Source organism: Ambystoma mexicanum, chromosome 5p (assembly GCF_040938575.1).
Source record: "Ambystoma mexicanum isolate Mex_15411 chromosome 5p, UKY_AmexF1_1, whole genome shotgun sequence".
Lineage (NCBI taxonomy): Eukaryota > Metazoa > Chordata > Amphibia > Caudata > Ambystomatidae > Ambystoma > Ambystoma mexicanum.
The window spans coordinates 414,921,236-414,941,629 of NC_090930.1; the positions used below are offsets into that span (position 1 = coordinate 414,921,236).

Consider the following 20,394-nt stretch of genomic DNA (forward strand, 5'->3'; position numbering starts at 1 on the left):
CCTCGAGGGTTCCCCTCGAGTATAGCCAAGAAACGCCACCACTTTGTCTGCCAAGGCACCAATAGTACTGTGATTAGGAAGAGCATCTTCCATCCTCAGGAATCATTCAGGGGTCTAGATTTGTCTTGGATCCTGTTCTCCTGTGGCTTCCCAGGTACTTTGAGGGTAGTTGGATCTGTAGAAACGGAAGCAGACTATTAATTAACATATTTGGACTGGGCTGTAATATACAACATAAAGTACACCTTAGCGTTTCCTTACAGGTTGCCCAGGTGGGGGAGCCTCATACAGTAATGCCTTTTTGGTCCTAAAGATAGCATTCTGCCAATGTTCTGAATATTGTCTGCCTTTATACATTAATGTCTATGAAGTTACACAATGCTTAGTAATTATTATGCTTTTTAAGAGCTGTCAGCAGTCGGTGGACTTTTTACTGAATCTAAGTATACTGTGGTAACATATAGAGTTGTACATATTATTGCCAGTAGTAGAATAGTGTTGCCGGAGTACAAAGTGTGTTATTTATTGGTATACGATTACCTAAACTTTATTTTACTCAATACAAGAGTGTGTGGCCATTCCTTTGTGGAGAACTTGGGAACTCACTTGCATCACCTCCCTTGAATATCAGCCTTGATTGCTTGTCCATAGCTACCATTAGAGAACGTGGGCTAGGGTGCTCTGTGCCTCTACCCCAAATATAAAGTAGGCAGAAGTACAGATACCGTCCTCCAGTCTTTACACACCTTCAATTTATCAGAAAGATAATCTAAAAAGCTTTCACCCTTTCAGTTGCACAAAAAGAAAACTGAATACACCCTCCAACAGAGCACTCTGCCTGCATTCTTGCCAAGATGCTGCATCCAGAATGCCACCTTTCAGATTAGCAACAGAGCCCTTCTTATTGTGGGTAAAGGTAAGCCCCGTTTATTAGTTTTGCTCAACCTGGCTGCCGTCTTTCATAACATTAACTACTAAGTGCTTCTGAACATCCTTTCCAACTACATGGGGTATGATGACTTGGTTGAAGGTTGGATCATCTACCTCCTGTCAGATACCTCATCCAGACAGGTGTGACCAGATCTCAATGTCCCCCATAACTTGAGGATTCTGACAACGGTCCAGTTTATCCCCAGTCATCTTTAACCTCTACAGCGAATCATTCCTCAAAAACGTCAAGATCTACAATTACGCAGACACTGTACCTGACTTATATGCCAATTCTGTGAATGACATTCACCTACTAATACTCAGCCACTCACTCATTCAAGCATGTATGTCAAGTACCTACTTGAAACACAACCACACAAAAGAAGACTTCATCCTCACCAGGGGCTCTGCCAAGCATGCACACATACATAACTATCTAACAGTAGTTAAACTTGATAACTTCTCTCTGCAATTCATATCTGGCACTCAGCCCCTCAGCTTCTTCGTTGACAGCCTCATTACTTTCAAGAAATGCATTGTGAAAAAAACAGACGGCTTGTTAGAAAGTCTCCATCCTTCATAAAATGAAGTCCTTCATCCGCTCCACAGACTTCAGGAACCATCATCAGAACCACTTATGCAGGGGCAATGCTCTCCTTGCCTAGGCACCAACCTCCTCCTCAGGCCCCTGAGAGCTGTCTAGAATACTGCATATTGAATATCGACTGAAGAAATATGGCCAATCCACATAGAGTTTCATTGTTTCCCACTCCAAGTCCACATCACCTTCAGAATTACCTGCATCACAGACAAGACTCAGACAAAGTTCCATCCTAACCGGGTGAAATACCACTGCTGGAGGACTCCACAGCACCAAAAGGCATATCATCAAGAGATGACAGAGATAAAGTACCAGAAAGTAGGCCTCGTCATCCTATGCACCCAGATTCAGGAATAGCATATGGTTACACGTCAGATATGTCCCACCTCTCCTCTTCAGGAAAGCACTGAAGGTACTGCTTTTGAAGAAGTTGCTGGTTGACACCCTCCTAGTATTTCTCACCACACCACCACCCTTCCCTCGGCTCTCAGTGTCCTTTGCCTTGTATAGGCTCTCCTTTGTTTGTGCACTGCTTCATTCTTTCTGCTCTGCAAATACCCTAAATACATTGAGAATAGGCAGAGATGGGAAGGGCCTCTGTCGCCCAGCCCCTCTCCCACCATACATCACCAGGCAAGACTTTGAAGGCCCTTTGGGTACTCAACACACATTCATGCACAATGCATTCCACATTCCCACTCGCATAATCCAACCCTTTTCTGTGCATAGGAGATTTCAAGTGTCTAGAATGCTACTTCTCTCTGGAAGTGCTGCTAACCAGGATCGCCACAGACTAACAATCCCCTGGGATAGACTCAGTTGGTTCACTGTAGAAGAGGCCATATTCCCAGTACAACCTATGCTCGCCTGGCTCTTGCCCGTCCAGCTGGGAAGCTGCCTGTTGGCAAAGACCCTTAAAAGTAGGACACTCTCTCTGGCCTCTGCTGAAGTCTGCCCTACAGGGGCCACCTTCTGCTAGTAAATACTGCAGCTCAGGATGGTCTTTAGGATCCAGATCTCCAACAGGGGGAATGTCTTCTTCCAGCTCTGAATCTTCAGCAGCTGATTCCAGCTTTCATGGTTGTTCCTCACACTCAGCCTCAGCTGGTGGAGCATTCACAGGCGTGACTGGGGACAGTCCTCTCGGGGATGTCCTTCTTGGTAGCACAGGAGTGCTTTCTGGCTTTTTCCTTGAGATCTTGGGTTTCCCCTTTGTCTCATTCTTCCTGGAAATAGCAGTTAGTAATTCCTGTAGGCTAGGTATTATAGATTATTCTGTAACATCCTCTGGAGAGCCATTTAAGGTACTCTCCCTGGCCCTCCTTGTCTGCTCCTGTTTCATTTTGCTGGGAGGCCTGGGGATGCTTGATACAACTCCAAGAGTTTTTAAGTCATTCCCCAACAGGACTCTCCCAGGCACCTCACTTTGCACACTAACAGGTATCTTGACAGTCATGTTTTTGCACTGGATGAGAGCTGGTAGTATATGATGCATTTGGACAGTGCCTCCAGCAAGCTTAGTGAGGCTTTTGGGAGCCTTAGCAACATCCTCATCCTTGAAAAAAGATTCATCCAGTACAGTAATGCTGGCCCCAGTGTCTCTAATGACAGGGGTCTCCTGACCATTTACAAGTACACTGTCCTTCTAATATTCTTTTGTGTTATCTGGAATTGAATTATAGACTTCTAAATTCTGCTGTTCCCACAGACCCAGGGACACTAAAGAAACACTGGCAGAGACTCCCATGGGGTCTTTAGCCAGTACTTGAAAGTTACCACTTGTCACATGTACATCTTCCTCTGGGGAGAAGGCTAAGGAGACAGTTCGCATCCCTGAAGGTTTACCCTTGCATCTGGGATCCCTTTTCACATGGTCAGTAGGCCCACAAGCATAACATTTTCCAAATGTTTTAACAAATGGGGGTCTATGCTGACCTCCCTCTGGTTTGGCACCAAAGGTTTCACTAGCCTGATTCGGTTTCCCCTGTGGATTACCCTTCTTATGTTTGGGACCCTCTTTCGGATTGGAGGTATTAGAATTCTCCTTGCCATCTTTTTTGTGCTGTTTCCCATCATCCTTCCTCTGAGTTGCCCCAGAATCCTTGTGAGTAGCCCTGTTGGCAACCCAAAAGTCAGCAGCCTTTGCTAACTTCTTTGGATCAATTTCCTTAGAGTCAGCCAAGTGCTGTCTCAGCTCAGAAGAGCAGGCATCAACAGTAGATTCTAACAAAAATAGATTTCTCATTCCTTCAAAAGTGTCAACTCTGTAACCCTTTACCCAACCATCTACGTTTTGGAAACATTCACACACCCAGGTAGCCCAAGGGGTACTGTCATGCTTTTTGAGGGTCCTAAACCTCTTAAGGTACAGGGAAGGAGTTTTCCCAAATCTAGCTATCAAGGCTAGCTTCACATTTTCATACTCCAATCTTTAAAGTTCCCCCACCTCCATTACAGCATCTGTTATGCTCACCTAGTCTCTGCGCAGAGGTTGGGGCACGGTAGGAATCCTCCCTGGACTTGGCTCCCCTGGATCAGACTCCTTCCCCAACAGCTATAGTGTGGGCTGCTCTAGATGCTGGCACTGCCCCGGAGAGAATACGAGAGCCAATGAGAATGCTGTGATTGGATTGTGATTTCCCTCGAACCCTTCGCTCCAGAATGAGGTGAGCATGCGGTTACCCATATAGTCTCACCTGCTTTATTGTGAGGATGAGCTCTCTGTCCTGCTTCTCATCAGCAGGGGTGCCTTTGATGGACATAGTTGCTTCACTGGTCCATGTGCGTGGAGGCAATGTCTTTTTCCTGTGATTATTGTCCGTAACCCTTGTAATATCTTTTCTCTCCCCAATAGGTGTGAAGATGGAGCCCCAGAGGGGATTGCGAGGTTCCCAATGAGAAGGTAGTTGGTTTTCAAGGTCGAACGCAAGGCTTATGTGTTGCGCGGCCAAGCGTAAGATATTTATGCAGTCTCTAACCTTGTGTGTCCTTTTCTTTTGCAGGGATGGCCTGGCGGCGTCAGATGAGAAGCGGCTATCCGAAGACCTGCCAGCGATGACTGGATGGATGGATCCGTGAGGATGCTGGGCGAGGAGAAGAGCTCTCGCGTAGCTAGATGCCCGGAACAGGTGAGGATGCGCCCCGACTCCCATGACAATGGGAATCAGGTAAGATGCGATGCGCTGCAGGCCCTGGGATTGCAGGAGACAGGTAAGATACGCGTCCGCCGATGGTGTTGCTGGAGTCAGGTAAGCTGCACGTCGAGCGATGATATTGCTGGAAGCAGGTAAGGTGCGTGCTGAAGATGAAGTGTTGGAGTCAGGTAAGCTGCGCTTCAAGCGGTGGTGTGGCAGGGGTCAGGTAAGGTACGCGCTGAAAATGATGTACTGGAATCTGGCGAGATGCGCGCTGAGATGATGAGCTGGAAACAGGTAAGAGCGCTTCAGGCAGCGGTAAGCTTTCCGCTGCAGAAAGCAGACTAACGCGAAACGCTTGCATGCGGGTGGGGCTGGCTTAAATAGCCTAGTCCCAGCCACTCCCCTTTGGCCCCGCCTTTTGGCCCCACCTTGCCACTCTCAGAGACTGCTGCACATGCTCCCCAATGTTTCCTAATGGCCACGCCCGGCCTGGATACACGTGCCCCAGACACAAAGTGTGCAGAGCACATTTTCTCATGAACCTGGCACCAAAGGCGCCAGGACTGGGTCCATTTGGACCCTTTAGATGATAAAGATAGTGGCCCTTGTCCTGTGGCTATGACAGCATCAGTTACAAACTGGGGGAGCCTAGACAAAAGCCAAAGAATCAACTGATTCCCTGTGAAAACGTGAATCACATAGTTATATTCAAAAGCGGCCAACCAATCTAAAATATCAAGTCTCACCTCACATACTCACAGCTTCTTTAGGCATGCACGGCCTCTTAGGACTGGAAGACCTAGAAGACTCTGGGAGAGAATCATTTTCAAAAGACAATTTCTTCATTTCAAGTTCATGATTCAATTCCATTTCTCTGAGCCTGAGTTCTTGATGTTTGCTGTCAGTTTGCATTTGGAGCCTTTTAAATTCTAACTCAAGTCTCATTTATTTCAAGAGATACACATTCTGGACTCAGTACTGGACCTGGTAGGGTCCTTGTGGTTACAGCTTGAGGACCTAAAGCTAGTAAAGGTGCAGTGGGGCTCACATCATGATACTCATCTGACTCCTCTAACTCATCAATAACATTAGAGCTTGACTCTGAATCATTATCATCCTCATCAACATTATCCACATTTGTGGGGGGGAGGTAGGGGTTATAGATCTACCTCCCAGTCTTTGATGATTCAACAATTTCTCAATCAATTCACTTGTCTTGCCCTTAACAGAGAGAGACCTGACCTTTACAGATCTTTCAGTTGATCTACTGTTTGAAGGACCAGGGCTTCCTGTTTGAAGTTATCCATATTTGGCATTATAAAACAATTGCTTTTCTAGTGGTGCTTATCCCTGTGAAGGTTATTTGAAAAAATGTAATAGCAGCACTCTCAATGTAACAACTATACTTTATCCTCACCGCTGTACACCAGTGTTAGGCAGAATTGCATGCAGTACCCTCTGGGAACACCACATAAAATTAGCACTACAGGTGTAAGCAAGACCAACCTTTAGTATAAGTCTGTACCACACAGTTTTTGGTAGCGAGCTGAGCAGCCAGGCTTATCTCAAGAGTGAATGTGAGCAGTACAAGTAGTTACACAGAGGACTTTCAATCACAGTGGTTCAAGTAGACACTTATTCAATACAACACTCTAAGATTTTGAGACAGTTTGAGCTCCCCTGAAGTAGGTGCAAAATGCCAGTTCAGTTACTTAAAAGTGAACAAAGGGGACACTAGTAAGTAAAATAGATCACATATACTTATTAGACAGTGCAAATAGTTTGAGTTCACCAGAGGAGTTCAATTCCAATCAATAGGCCAGGCCAAAGTCAATGGGCTAGTGTTCGGGATAGGAAGGAGCAGTTCTGGTATCAAACCGTAAAGTCTTTGCAAAAGTTCTTAGAAGTAGTTTAGGAGAAAAAGAATCATTTGTTGGGTCACAAGCTGATTAGGCCTGTAAATTGGGAAAGTTTCAAGAACTTTCTCCACAAGAGTGGCGTTCTCTCATCGGGTTGGCACAGTACCTTTGTATGAAGAAACAAATGCTGCTGAAGTTGTTGGTTCCTGGCAGTTCCTGCAGATTTCACTGTTCCTGGGCCTCAGTCGTGGGGACAAGAGGGAGGATGTTGGGGGACTCCTGCACTGCACGGAATCATTGAAGAAAGCAAACAAAATGGAGTCACTTCAGTTCCAGTAGCTCTAGATTCAAGAACACAAGCTGGTGTCCCTCTCCCTGGTTAATCCTAACCAGCCTTGTGTGTTATGAGTTGATTGGACCAACCAACTCAAAGGAAGAAGCCATCCTTGAAGGAGCTTCTCTGTCGAAATGGAGTTTGGCAATTCAAACCTGCAGCAGGTCTTCATCGGGCAAACCAACGGTCCAGGAGTTGCAGCAGCCGTCCTCTTCCAGCTCGTCTTCGGTGCTTTCATTCCAGTGGTCGACTCTGCTTTCCAGTCCAAGAGACTCACCACAGTTATCTCCCTTTCATTGCATCCTAGCTGTCACTCACCCAGCAGGGTGGCTGTCCTTGCTGGACAGTCAGCCAGCCAATCAAACAAAGACTAAGCACAGGGAGTTTCGGGCACCTCCCTCACTTCCTGCCCACCCCAGTCACTCAGAAGCCAGAGGCAGTCTTCACTCCTGAAGCTCGCCAAAGGCACACAAACAAAGGGATCAAACCTGGTTTGGTGCGCAGAGACTAACACTAGAAGGACCTTTCCAAAATGAAATGGCGAAAAAAGAAGACCAGGACCCGTTTAAACAAAGGGGCTTAAGGCACCATCTTGAAAAACATGGCTCCTGTGATTTTTAGCTAACAGTGTTCGCGGTCGCGAAAAATCATGGTAGTTCATTGTAAAACCACTGCCACCAGCCTTTTCTATAGGAAAGGGTAGCGTTTGACTTCTACATGAGTATTTAGACACAGGAGATACTAGGTAACCCATCCAGCACTCCATTGTAAAATGGTGTGTACTGGGTCTAGGAATTTGGAAAGACTAGTAGAGTCAATGTCACTTTACATTCTCTAGGAAACAGTAGTTTATCCCAGAGAAGTTATTTAAACCTTTGGGAAGTCTAAAAGACATCCCTGTGTCACTGCACTGAAGGTGCTGTGTAACACACATGAAAAGATGATGCCTATGGAGTTATCTAAAACCCCATATTCAAAGAACACAAGTGTCAAACACACATCAAAACACATGAAAGAGTGGGAAAAAAGGCTCACACCCTTTCCAGGTAGATCAAGTCCTCAAAATCCAGCAATGTTGCTGGGGTTCTCTAAGGTGAAGGGAAATAGCACATTTATGAAATTTCTCCTTAACAGACAGAAAGAAAACGAGTGGTGCCTGCAAGCACCCAATCCAGTTTTCCTCCATGTGCACCAATAGACATGAACGATGACATTACTGCAACACAATAGCTTAGGAAGGACAATGATTACTCAAACCCCATTGCTTACACCGCAAAACGGATGTCACTCACACGTGCATACATCGGATCTATGTGAAGATACTGATTCCTTTACTGCGGATCCTGAAAATCCCTACTCCCCCGACCCCTGTATGTTTGCACGTTTTTGCAAATATAAATGTGCGGGAGACCCACGCTGCTGCCCACCCATATCCCCATTCCTGATCCACTTACCATCTATAGTCTTACGAAAATGTGTAAACGTTCGACAAAAACCCCCACAATTTTCGGGTTCGCAGTAAAGTGGTTCGATATTTTCGTCCTATCCTCATACATCAACTAACAGAGCCAGAGCAAGAGGAGTTGGGGTAGACTTATAAGTGCACAACCACTATAGCAGGACCGCCTGCCACTTCCATTTCTCAGACCTACACTAAGACAGGGCATCACAGTCCAATGTGTCAGGGACCACAGATGACTGCAATCAACTACGCAAGGTTGTGTACAATGAAGAGGCAGGCTTTACAATTTCCATGTGATAATACCCAGAGGTTTCTAAGCGCGGACCCGGGGATCGAACCTGAGTTGCTCCGTGTCCTCCCGAGACATGACATGGCATGATGAGGACATTTACTTATAGAAACTACAAATCTTTGTAGCATCCAGCTCAGAACTGTTACTGAACGGATGAGTGCTGGACAATGTGTCTGCCTTGATTTGAAGTGGAAAAGTTAGCACTGGCGACATCAATGGTGACTTTACATTGATGTTATGTTAACGGTGCTTATATAGCGCACCGTCACCAACGGAATTGGTCCCCAGGCGCTCTGGAGGATCTGTAAATGAGAAGGTGAGATGGGTTAGTAAGGTGAAGAGGGAGTAGGATAGTGAGAGGAGTGATGTACTGTTAGCAGCTTCAACTCGGTAGACACCGGGTGCTGAGCTTTGGTGCGGGTAATTGGATCGGTATCAGTCCGCGTGTGCTGTTGGTGCGACATGTGTTGTTGCAGTGTGGTGAAGTTCATGCAGCTTGTTGTGCGAGAGATGATTGTGTGATTTTAAGTATGCAGAGAGCTTGAGTTTATATTGGTTAGTGAGCTATGTAACATTTAACATGCAAGCATTCACAGTTTTGTCCAAGTGTAGCACCCGCTGACCTACACAATTCAATCCGAGTGTGGCACTCACCAATCTTCACAATATTATTCAGATACCGCACAGGCCAATGTACACAACTCTATCTAAGTGTGGGACATGCTAACATTCTCAATTCCCTTGAAGTGTTGTGCTTGATAATCTTCACAATTCCGTCTAGGTGTGGCACTCGCTAACCTTCACAATACTATCTAGATGCGACGTAGGCCCAAGTTAGGAATTACGTCTAAGTGTGGCACATGCTAACATTCACAATCCTGTCTAGATACGGCGCAGGGTAATGTTCTCAATTCTAAGTGTGGCACATGCTAACATTCAAGTTCCATCTAGGTGTGGCATATGCTAACTTTCACAATACTGTCTAGATATGGCGCAGGCTAATGTTCTCAATTCTAAGTGTGGCACATGCTAACATTCAAGTTCCATCTAGGTGTGGCATATGCTAACATTCACAATCCGGTCTAGATGCAACGCAGGCCCTAGTTAGGAATTACGTCTAAGTGTGGCACATGCTAACATTTACAGTATCATCTGAGTATGCTGCTTGCTAATACTCATAATCCCATCTAGATGTGAGGCAGAGCGGCACATGCAAACATTCACATTTCTAACATTTCAATTGGAGTTCTATAAAGTGTGGTGTATGCTAAGCCTTCCTAATTCCATCCAAGTAGGCATATGCCGACATTCACAAACCTATCCAGATGCGACGCAGGCTAGCGTCCACAATTCCCTCCAGGTGTGACACTTGTTAATATTGACTAGTATGTTAGGATGCAGTGCAAGGCAACATGTCAAACACTTATGGGAAATGTAAGGTGGAGTGGCGTGGGCTTCCTGGTGTAGAGTAATTGCTCTACACCTCACCCATGCCACACTTACAGTTTTTGTTTGGGCCCCCTGCGGACACCTGCAGACAATTCTTGGAGCCACCTCTGTAGCTGCCGCCCTTTGCCTTAGGGCCCTTAGCCGTGGGGCTGCCGGGCAGGGGGCTGCCCTGTGGTGTCCTTGATGAGGGTGCGGAGAGCCAATCGGGGCGCTTGGGAGGCGGGGAAAAGTTAATCCAGGAAGCGGGGAAGCCTGGCAAAGACCACGCTACGGCCTCGCAGTACGTGCTTTTAGAAGCACTGGGCATGATTTGTATAAGCTGGCTGAGGCTCAGGGGCGATGCTGCACTCACCTTGGAAGGGGTTTGCAGTAAAAAACTATGTGTTAAAGCATGAACGTACATGCGAGTAAAATGAAATAACATACATGCAAAATGTTGTAGGATGATAGAATCCTTGAGACTTTGATTGTGGAATAGATGCCTGGAGTGGTGGCTGCAGTCCCACACGGCTGCAGTTTAGTGATTCAAGCACAAAGGTTCAGTGGGCTACCACATACAACTCCTGCCCCCCCATTGGCTATTTTGCTGCATGCATCCGAATAGATAGCCCAGCACCTAGTACTGGCTACATGGGAAATATTACCCATAATGGCAGTGGTGCACTGGAATGGCTCTGCGCAAGGAAATACACTTTACCTTATTAACTTTATATACACATATAAGGTGCAGCCATGACCCACCTCACATAACCAGACCAACAGGAGATGGGGTGGCCTTATAGTTATGCAACCACCCTACCAAGACCTCACACTCTACAGACCGATACTAGGACACAGCACCAGAGCCCAATGTGGCAGCGATCACACAGGAGTACTGTCAGTGCCACATAGTTACAGAGATATGCTTTACAATTCCCATCTGGCATAACATCTTGAAGACAAGACCTTACCCAGCAGTCACAATAGCAAGCGCATGAGCTAAGTGAACAAGCTTCTAACACTGCTGTGCCATGCGTTGCGCATCATCTGCGGCATGTGCGTGCATTGCTGCATGCACCTGATAAGGCAGCGCAGCAGCCAGTGTACGCTGCTGGCTGAACTGGGAAAAGCTTCCTCTGAAGACATTGCTGCACTGGGATGAGCCAAAGCCCCGGAAACACATGTTATTTATTTAGAAGATGTCGAGAGCTCAGCCATGAGCTGACTGCACAGCACGCTCTAGAACATCTCCATAACAACATATACATAATCACGAAATTGCAACAATTTAAACAATGTAAAAGTGATCAATATTTGCTCGACTTATTTTCACTAAGAAATAAAAGTAAAACAAGCATTGTCAATGCCAACGGTTTGGGCTTTTGTGTAGGCATGGGAAAGGAACTTGCCAGGCACTGCTGTAGTGGTATTAACTGAACATTGATGGTAGCAGTTGTAAAATGGCGGGATTACCTGGATGTTTAATAGTAGTGCCTGGCAAATGCTTAATACTTAAACAGAAGCAAAAACGGTTGGCTTTGGCAAAGCTTGTTTTTAAAAGGGCTTCAGTGAAGGACATGCATACTGCTTATAAATCAAGTGACTAAAGGCAGACCAAGTTAAGACATTTTTATTACACCATTAGTATGTTCTCAGACTGCCTGAGAAAACACTGGCAGGCACTTTGAGAAAAATGTTTTATGGTAAGGCTTGATTAAAGCGAGCTCAAATAGTTCCCATGGGGTGGTGTTTTGTGCGGGGAGGGGCAGGACTGAGTGGGAATGGCCATAGGGATTAGCAAGGCCATGTGCAGTCAATGGGTAGACAAATAACCAAACAGCACCTACAGTCTTTCTGTCCCTTGTCCTATGCCATTTCTCCCTATCTGGGCCTCAATGGAATCTTTTCGGCTAATAAATGGTGCTGAAGCACCACCGAAAATCCCAAATAAATTATTAAGAAAATAGGAATCAACTGTAAACAATGACCTTTCACATAAGAACTCTAAAAAATCTGAGGGGGAAATAAAAGCTTTGATCTTCAGTGATAATGAAAACTGAAAAAGGGAGATCTCGAGAGCTGAGCAACGTGGTCCCAGGGTGCAGTACCTTGAGTATTGTGGCCGGGGGGAGGGAGGGGTGGCAATGCACGTGAGTGGAGCACCCCGCTTCCTCTCCAGGTCCATAAGAACATTTTGGGTGAAAAAATACCTTTCATGAAAAATCGCAAAAATGGTTGTTCTTTGGTGAATGGTTCTCGTGCCCCTTTTTTCTGCATCAGTACTTTTGGGAGCAAAATGCTGGTAGCTGCCTTTTTGGAACAGTGAGTGTGATTGCTCCTTTTAAACTTTGACCTTTACTTGGATACGTGTAAGTTGAAACAGGTGCATTTCCAATGAAATATGTGCACATCAGAACTCATTATAGGAGATGTGGACGTGGACCTTGATTGTATTGCAATTTTAATGCCACTGCCTGGCAACACCCCTAAAACTACCCTTTTATAAATGCACGCCAGGCAATGGGCTTAGTTACATGTACATGTGCCCCCGCATTCCCAATCCACATCTGCACGCCCTTCTTGTTAAGCGTCTGCTCATGGGTGGGCTGTTTGACGATGTGCGAACCAAGTGCCATTTGCCGCGCTGCACTTGATTGGCGCTCATCGCGTATAAAAACTCTTTGTCAATGTGTCCCAATGTTTCCATTGAGATTATTTGCCCTACTACATGTTCCACTTGGATGTCAGTGGCACAGAGCATGTCCAATGGCTGCACGAAGATCACTGAAGGCTCAGAAATAAATGTCTTGAGTTTTAACTCATTTTATTTTTTGTGTTTTTGGTGAGAAGTACAGTTACCTGTACCCAGATATGGACACTGCATATTTCTGCCGCATGTGTGTCTGTGTAACAGAATTTGCAGTAGAAGCATGGGTTGTAGGTTCAAGTAACTCACAGGACCAGAGGCGTTGCTAGGAGGGGTTCTTAGGGGGCTATAGCCCCAGGTCTTTTGGTTGTAGCCCCAAATAGAATCCCAGGGGCTACAACCAAAAGGCTAGCTAGCCCTGAGTGCTGATAGTCCGGACATAAGCATAGCCCCTGATCATTTCCAGACCTAGCAACACCCCTGCACAGGACCTGATTCTTTCCATGGAAATAGGATGTGTAATACAATTTTGCAATAGCCTGTAGGAAGACAGGCCTTCTGCACTCCTATAGGCCTTGACCTCTAGACAAGAAGAGTATGTCCACTGTGAAACTTGGCAAGCCGTCTACAGGCGAAACCTGTGAAATGGTGGAAGTGGCCCCTCAGGCCTAGTTCAGGAACTTGGTGTACATGTCTGAATGCATGTGTGCATGAGAGACGCAGATATGCAAAGATAGCAGAGTGTCATACACATTGAGTCTCTCTGAGCCTACACGTCCTCTGATCCTGAACCCCCAATTCGGGTGCACACGTGAATCAGAATGGGAGCAATCCAGTGCCCCCCATAACTGCGGGCTTCATGCAGTGTGGTCATCCACCCCAGGAGCCAACCTAGCTTCAAGACATTGCTACTCTGTAGGAATCAGAAAAATCCTCCAGGAGCATATAGTTGTGACCCCTACCTGGAAGGGGCAGTGGCACTTCTTCTTTGGTTCACCATCTGTTAAAACAAATCAGAAAACAATATTTTAAAATAAGGTCCCAGAGATATTTTGGCTAACCCAAGAATCAAGCTTGCTCAGTGTGTGCTGTAGGATGGTCCTGCTTTACTCCACAAACCACAAATGAGGCTTCTTCCACAAATGAGGCTACTTTTTAGGGTCTGCAACCTGCTGGTCTCCAGATGTATTTGACTACAGAGTCCATAATCCCTCACTGTTGACTAAGCTGGCTGCGGCCAATGATTGTCGATGTGCAAAAAATGGAGAGTCACAGGATTCGGACCCAAGGCATTCATTCCAGACTGAATGTACTTTACTCACAGGTACTGAATAACGGGTCAATAAATAACTGCAAAGAACAAATCCAAAAACCCTAAACATCTCTAATCGTCTGTCTTTTTTTGGTCCACATTATGCGTGTATTTATTATACCTTGTTCACAAAATATCTAACAGATATTGAATAGTGTGTATATGTTGACCACGTCATAAACATGTCAGGTTTTATATAATTTCATTAAGGATTTTCTACTTATAAGAGGCACAGTGATAGGTGGAATAATTAGTAAACTCAGTGTATTATTGATACCCAAAGCATGCTGTACTGAGTCGGTTTCACTGGTATCAAGGCCACTGCCTTCAGACTTTATACAGATCTATAAAGCCATGTCAGTGTTCCATCGCTTAGGCATCAGTATGTCTTTTTATAGGCAGAGAAGTACAGGTTTTATAGTACTGAGTGTTTTTTTTCAGTAAAATAATCAAATGAGGAAAGAGTAAGGGGGAATAATACCGACTACAGAGGCATTGATTTAAACGTGTAACAACCAATTCGCTACAAAAGACAAATCCTTCATCCTTACCCCAAGGTTTAGAACAGTCGTCTGTGCCCTAGTCATGTCCCACCTGGATGGTGGAAACGCCCTACCCGCTGGAGTCCCCGATGCCATCTTGGCTCCTCTGACAGCTGTCCATCACTCTGCAGCATGCCTCATCAGAAGAATGCGAAAAGTCAACCTCATCACCCCCATCCTCAAGATGCGGCACTGGCTACTGTGTCAAGAACTCATGTTTAAGTCACAACTAAATCACCACTCTACCTAGCCGAGAAGCTTAGAATTTCCCAGAGGCCAAGACACCACCAGAACTCATAACATTGCCAGACTGGAAACAAAGAACTGCAACAGGGAAACATCTAGGAAACAGCCTGCCTTTGTAACATGTTACCAATGGAGATTAGATTGCCCATCCCCTCCATTTCTAGCCATAAAGAAGGGCCTAAAAACCCTACTTTTCAATGAACATCTCACCAATTGCTGATCATTCCAATCAACCCTCTGCCCCCCCCAGCTCTCCTCCTCTCTGCACCCTCTAACATCTGAGAAACCTCTACTACCCCCACACCCTACCTTACAACCCCCTGGGTGTGCCTCCCACGTACAGTGATCTGTTGTTTTCCAGCCATGTTTGCCTTTTATAATATCCTATATATATACATAAAGGACACCTAAAAAGGGAGGAATCCTTAGGGTGGGAGAAAATACAGAGAAAGATCTTTCAACTTCATGTTGATGTCAACAAACGGGAACTTGAATAAGATTCACCTGTGCCAAACGTATAGCTTAGGGCAGGGATGAGCTTGGTGCTAAGGAAAATGGGCCCTTTAATTTCAAACGCTCCATGTATAACAAACTAGACACTCTCTAACATTAGGTGGATTATGGGAGAGTTGTAATTGAAAGAAGACAAGAGTTTGTTTCAAATGGAGGGGAGACAGTGGGCCTCATTACAAGTATGGCGGTAAGGCAACAATGGTGCCGGTATAGCTACCGGCACTGTTGCTACCATACCGCCATACTAGGAGTTCTGCTCACGGGAGCCTTTGCAGCCACCCGGTATGACCTGGTGGCTGTACCAGCACCCGTGAGCAGAACATGGTGGTAGCACCGGTACCGTTATTAATGGTACCGGTGCTACCAACCTCCCCATTCCCATTGAGCCCCATGAGGCTCAAATGGGAATGGGGATGTACCGGGCCCGGCATGCTCGAAAGCGCAATTACCGGGTCCGGCTGGGCCAGAATAGCCCGGTAATTGCCCATTCGCGGGTGTCGGAACCCGGATGCGAGTTTGGAAGTAGCCTTGCCGGTAAAACCGGCAAGGCTACCTCCAACCTCGTAATGAGGCCCAGTTTGCTGTCCTGGGGGCAGGGCTGACATGCGAGTGCATAGGGAATAGAAGTATAAGTGAGAAGAAAGACTGATTGAGCATGACAAGAAAAAGTACTAGAACCAGGCTGCCGTTGTACCAAGGACAACCACATTCACCAGGAGGCCCATCGATCTTGTGGTCAATGGTGTGTAATGTTTGTGGCAGATGCAGAATTATTAGACCATATACTGCTGACACTGGTGCCCATAGTCAGGTGAAAAATGGATTCCCTGAGTATCCCCTGACTTTTCTCAGGACTGAGATGATGAGGAATTCTAGATGCTTGGTGAGAAGGGGAATGAGAAATACAGGGCAGGCATTTGAGAGAACTGTGGGGTGAAGACTGTTTTCTTTGGATCTACGTTAAAAGATCGTATTGGAAAAGCTTGAGTTACAAAATTGCAGAGACTACTTGCTCGCATTTTCTAACTCAAGCTTTTCTGAATGTACCTTTTTGTCCCCCGCTTTACATTTGATGTATGTAGGGGATTTCCCCGCAACCCCTGTAGCCCATAATGCTCGGAGCTGGGGGTAAATAGCGTTACTACCACCTGGTCCAGCACTAATTGTGCCCAAAAATGGTCATTAATTTGGTGCATTTAGCCCCAGCTTAGAGACTTGTGATTGTGTGGACCCTTAAATGCGCCGGTAATAGCATTACCGTGGCATCTAAGGGCTACCGTCATACTCGTGATGGGGCCCAAAGAAGGCTAGTAACTCTCTCGATGGCTGTACGCATGATGTTCATGGAAATGTGCCGGGTTTACAGGCTTTGTCTGCTGGTGCAGATGGAGCTGAGTACAGTACTTAGAAGAACTGGCCTTCTCTGGTCCTTAATTACTCATGCAGACTCAGTAAGGACACAAGGGGCCTCATTTCGACCCAGGCGGTAAGTTACCGCCTGGGTCGTACCTTTACCACCATGGCGTAAACTGCGTTTACGCCATGGTGGTTGGCGGACTTACCGCCCCATTCCGAGGTTGGCGGGGCGGTAAGTCCCCAATCCCCATTTACCCTTCCCCATTCCCATTTTTGCCCCATAGGGCATAATGGGAGTGGGGAAGGCGTTAATTACGCCACCGTAAATTACGGTGGCGTAATTAACAACAAGGTCCCTTAGCGCCATGGATTTTAACACCTGCTAAAAGCAGGTGTTAAATCCTCCATGGCGCTAAGGGACCTCGGAATCAGGCGGTAAGGGTCGGCGCTGTTTACGCTGCCGTAAACCCCTTACCGCCTGGGTCGGAATGAGGCCCAAGGCATGTTGGGATACTTCATGGGCGCAAGTCTACAGCACACAAAAGGGAGGGAATGAGGACAAACAGGGAACAATAGGGCAAATGGATGGCACTAGGGAAAACACAATGGCCCTCATTACGACCCTGGCGGAAATCGAAAAACGATGGCGGAAATGCAATACCGCCATCGAATAGCGCTCGGTGCGATTATGACCCGTCACCATAAAGTACGATGCCATTAGTGACACCGTAGTGAACGCCAACGCTAACTGCACCAAGTACGCGCACGCGCGCCATGCCAAACCGTAACTACCACCATGGCGCAATGGTACGCGAATTCTGACCCTAGCGGACATGTGGACATGTACCTAACGCCATCAAGCATGGCGGAAAGTACCATTCCGCCATGGTGAGAAGTACGGCATCGCGAATCAACCGTAAACGGCCCTACTGAGTGCCTGTACACCACTCCCTGGCCACATTGCACAACTCCCCGTAGGTGCAATGAAGTCACAGAATGCAACCAGTGAAATGTACAAGTCACCCATGCATGCCAACGAACAAATGATTCTAGGGGCTCCAAGTGCCTTGTGAGTGGCCATCCATATTTGCCATGGCACCATTGCCGCACTGATGCAGCACAGGCATGTGAAGGTTCAAGTACAGCAACATGAACTGAAATATGAGACAAACAAAAACAGGCCCCCCATCGCTTGACACCAGTGTAAGGCAACATTCAAAGCAGTATCTTGAGTGAGACTGCACCAGCCCTGTACTCCTGCCAGTAAACAAACCAACCATCAGCATAAGCATGTACCACACAAGTTGGCAGAGTGACTGAGCAGCCAGGCTCATCTCAAGAGGGGCCAATGGGAGCTGCAGGGCACAGATGGCACGAATACAGAATCTATTCCAATGGACATGACCTCAGTCTCCCTCCAAGAAACGCACGCAAACACAGGCACCTGTGACCAGCCATATTCTGATAATCACATCATTCCACCAATCCACCTGGCTGACCGGCATCTGTTACACAAAAGCTAATCCCCCGCCCATGAGCATGACATCATTAATACAGTCATAATGGTAGCCCCTATCCTTGACCACACTGGGCTTCGGAGGCAAACGCGGCCAGTACAGTACCACGCAACTATAACCAGAAGCCGGAACCCAATGCAGATCTCCTCACAATACATCGCACCACAAATAGGAATATGCTACATTACTTGCAAAGAAGAACGCTACACGGTTAATATCAGAATGGAAATTTAATGCACCACAAAATCACCAAGCCCATACAGCCATTAGGTCATGAACCCCAAAATACATTTCATCATTGTGGGCTGCATCCGCAATAAATGACCAGCTTCTTCTTGTGTGACGCCCTGTTCCTTCATGGTACACAGGGGCTACATTCACGTTCAAAAAGGCAACATGGAAGCGCCTAGAACCGCAGGGCCGTCCCATTAGGTAGGCACTAGTCCAGCTGAAAGGTCGAAATGTTGCTCCTAGCCACTAGAACTGCGTAAGGGCATGTGGCCCATTGGCGATCGTCCCATAAGATCGTAATGGTGCTCCACTGATTAACTCGAAGCAGCAGGTGTCGGGAGTAAAAGCCATCTGCAGGAGTGGCATACAGATGGCAGCGGCAAAAGGGGAGGAGATACCTGTCACCCAAATGAAATGAAAAAGAATAGTATGGGCATCAGAACTTGATTTGTATTACTCACTTCAATGACCACACTAAATCTACAGCCATATGCATGCTAGCCCACTCCAAAGGATTATTCCCACCCAAAAATCACCTGCGAATCATAACTATGAAAATCGAGGTGAAAACACTATTACAAACGAGTGTTTGTGTGCATGCGTCTGTCAAAACAGAATCCATTCGATGGGATTAGTAACGTGCATAGACACAAGTGTTTGAAGGCGCGTCGAGACAGGGAGGGTTCAACAAGGGCAGATAGACGATGGTCCCACTATGGCAGCTCTGCATCACATAGCGCAGGGGAGGTGGATAGATCCCAAAAAGCCCTGTAAATGGCAAACTCTCCATCAAATCATCTGTCCATGCATCCATACATCATTCCCTCATCCCGGTATGAAAACGCCTGATTATTTACTCACATAACATGTGAAATTTCCATTGAGTCTGTGCGTAATGCAGTCTGCAAAATCCACTCTGCTCCAGGCCGGAATTCCAGTGTTGTGAAGTAACATGTATTTGGGAACGTCCTGCCTTATCGTCCACTACGCTATTGCGCATCCCATACTATTCATATCAATCATTGCATTCTCGCCATGGCCCCTGTCCCAAGGACATTAAACAATAGAACGTTATATTTGCAGTCAGACCTGTGGGCGTCTCCTCGCCGCTAGCTGAAGACCGAAAGCGCCGTCCTTCGAATTCCTCATTTGCAACATCACGTCGAAAAGGCATCTGTGACCGCTTGAAATCACAAATCCATCCATGTAGTGCGGCAATGTGTGAAAATGCAAAGTGGCTTCACTCACAAATGGGACGCCCCGCCCGTTAGTGAACCGTGGTACAGTGCTGCATGAGGGTCCACCGTTAATCGAGTACTACATTCCACTGACCCTTCACAAGTTTGTTCGCGACTGCAAAGATAGTATGTGAAACAATGGGACCATAGCAGAATGAACATATGAACCAATATTTCACTGCCATCGGGATCAAATACATGATTGTAATAGCAAGATGCCATGCGTCGAATTGCAGCATTGTGTGCGGGACGTGCTCGCCCAAAGGGGATTGCAGCTTGCACAGGTGGAATGACTCACCACAGGTGGAGGCAATACAGCTTGAAAACACATAAATTGCATACCCAACCCCCTCCCACAACCACACCCACTCCAAAATGCTACCGGCAGGACTAGCGATGTTGGCCCTGGGGGACCTGATAGCACTGCAAGTACTCCAACTTCAAGAAGAAGACGAACACCAACTACTACAACAACCGGCCGCATAGAGGAGACGCAGGAGGAGGAGGAGGGCAAGGCAGGCCCAGCAAGGCCCGCCAGCACAGCCACTACCACCACGCAGGCAGCCCGCAATCCCACGCCTCCGAGCACATCCGTTCGACCTCACGGATGAGCAGATCCACACCCTCTACCGTTTGGACCGGGACACCATAACCGCCATTGTGGACATGACACAGACTGACCTTGTCAGCATGATAGATAGCCCAACCGCCATTCCACCCCTACTGAAGGTGGTGTCTGTACTCCACTT

The 20,394-nt window shown here is 46.7% G+C and overlaps 1 protein-coding gene across 1 annotated transcript in view; it reads right to left on the reverse strand.

The window, feature by feature from the left end:
• The window catches only part of ADGRG4 (adhesion G protein-coupled receptor G4), a 1,571,349-nt gene that overhangs the window by 866,219 nt on the left and 684,736 nt on the right, over positions 1 to 20,394 (reverse strand). Inside the window, exon 8 of the mRNA XM_069612803.1 lies at positions 13,653 to 13,690. Coding sequence (XP_069468904.1) covers positions 13,653 to 13,690 — 38 coding nt within the window. The remainder of the gene's footprint in view (positions 1 to 13,652; positions 13,691 to 20,394) is intronic.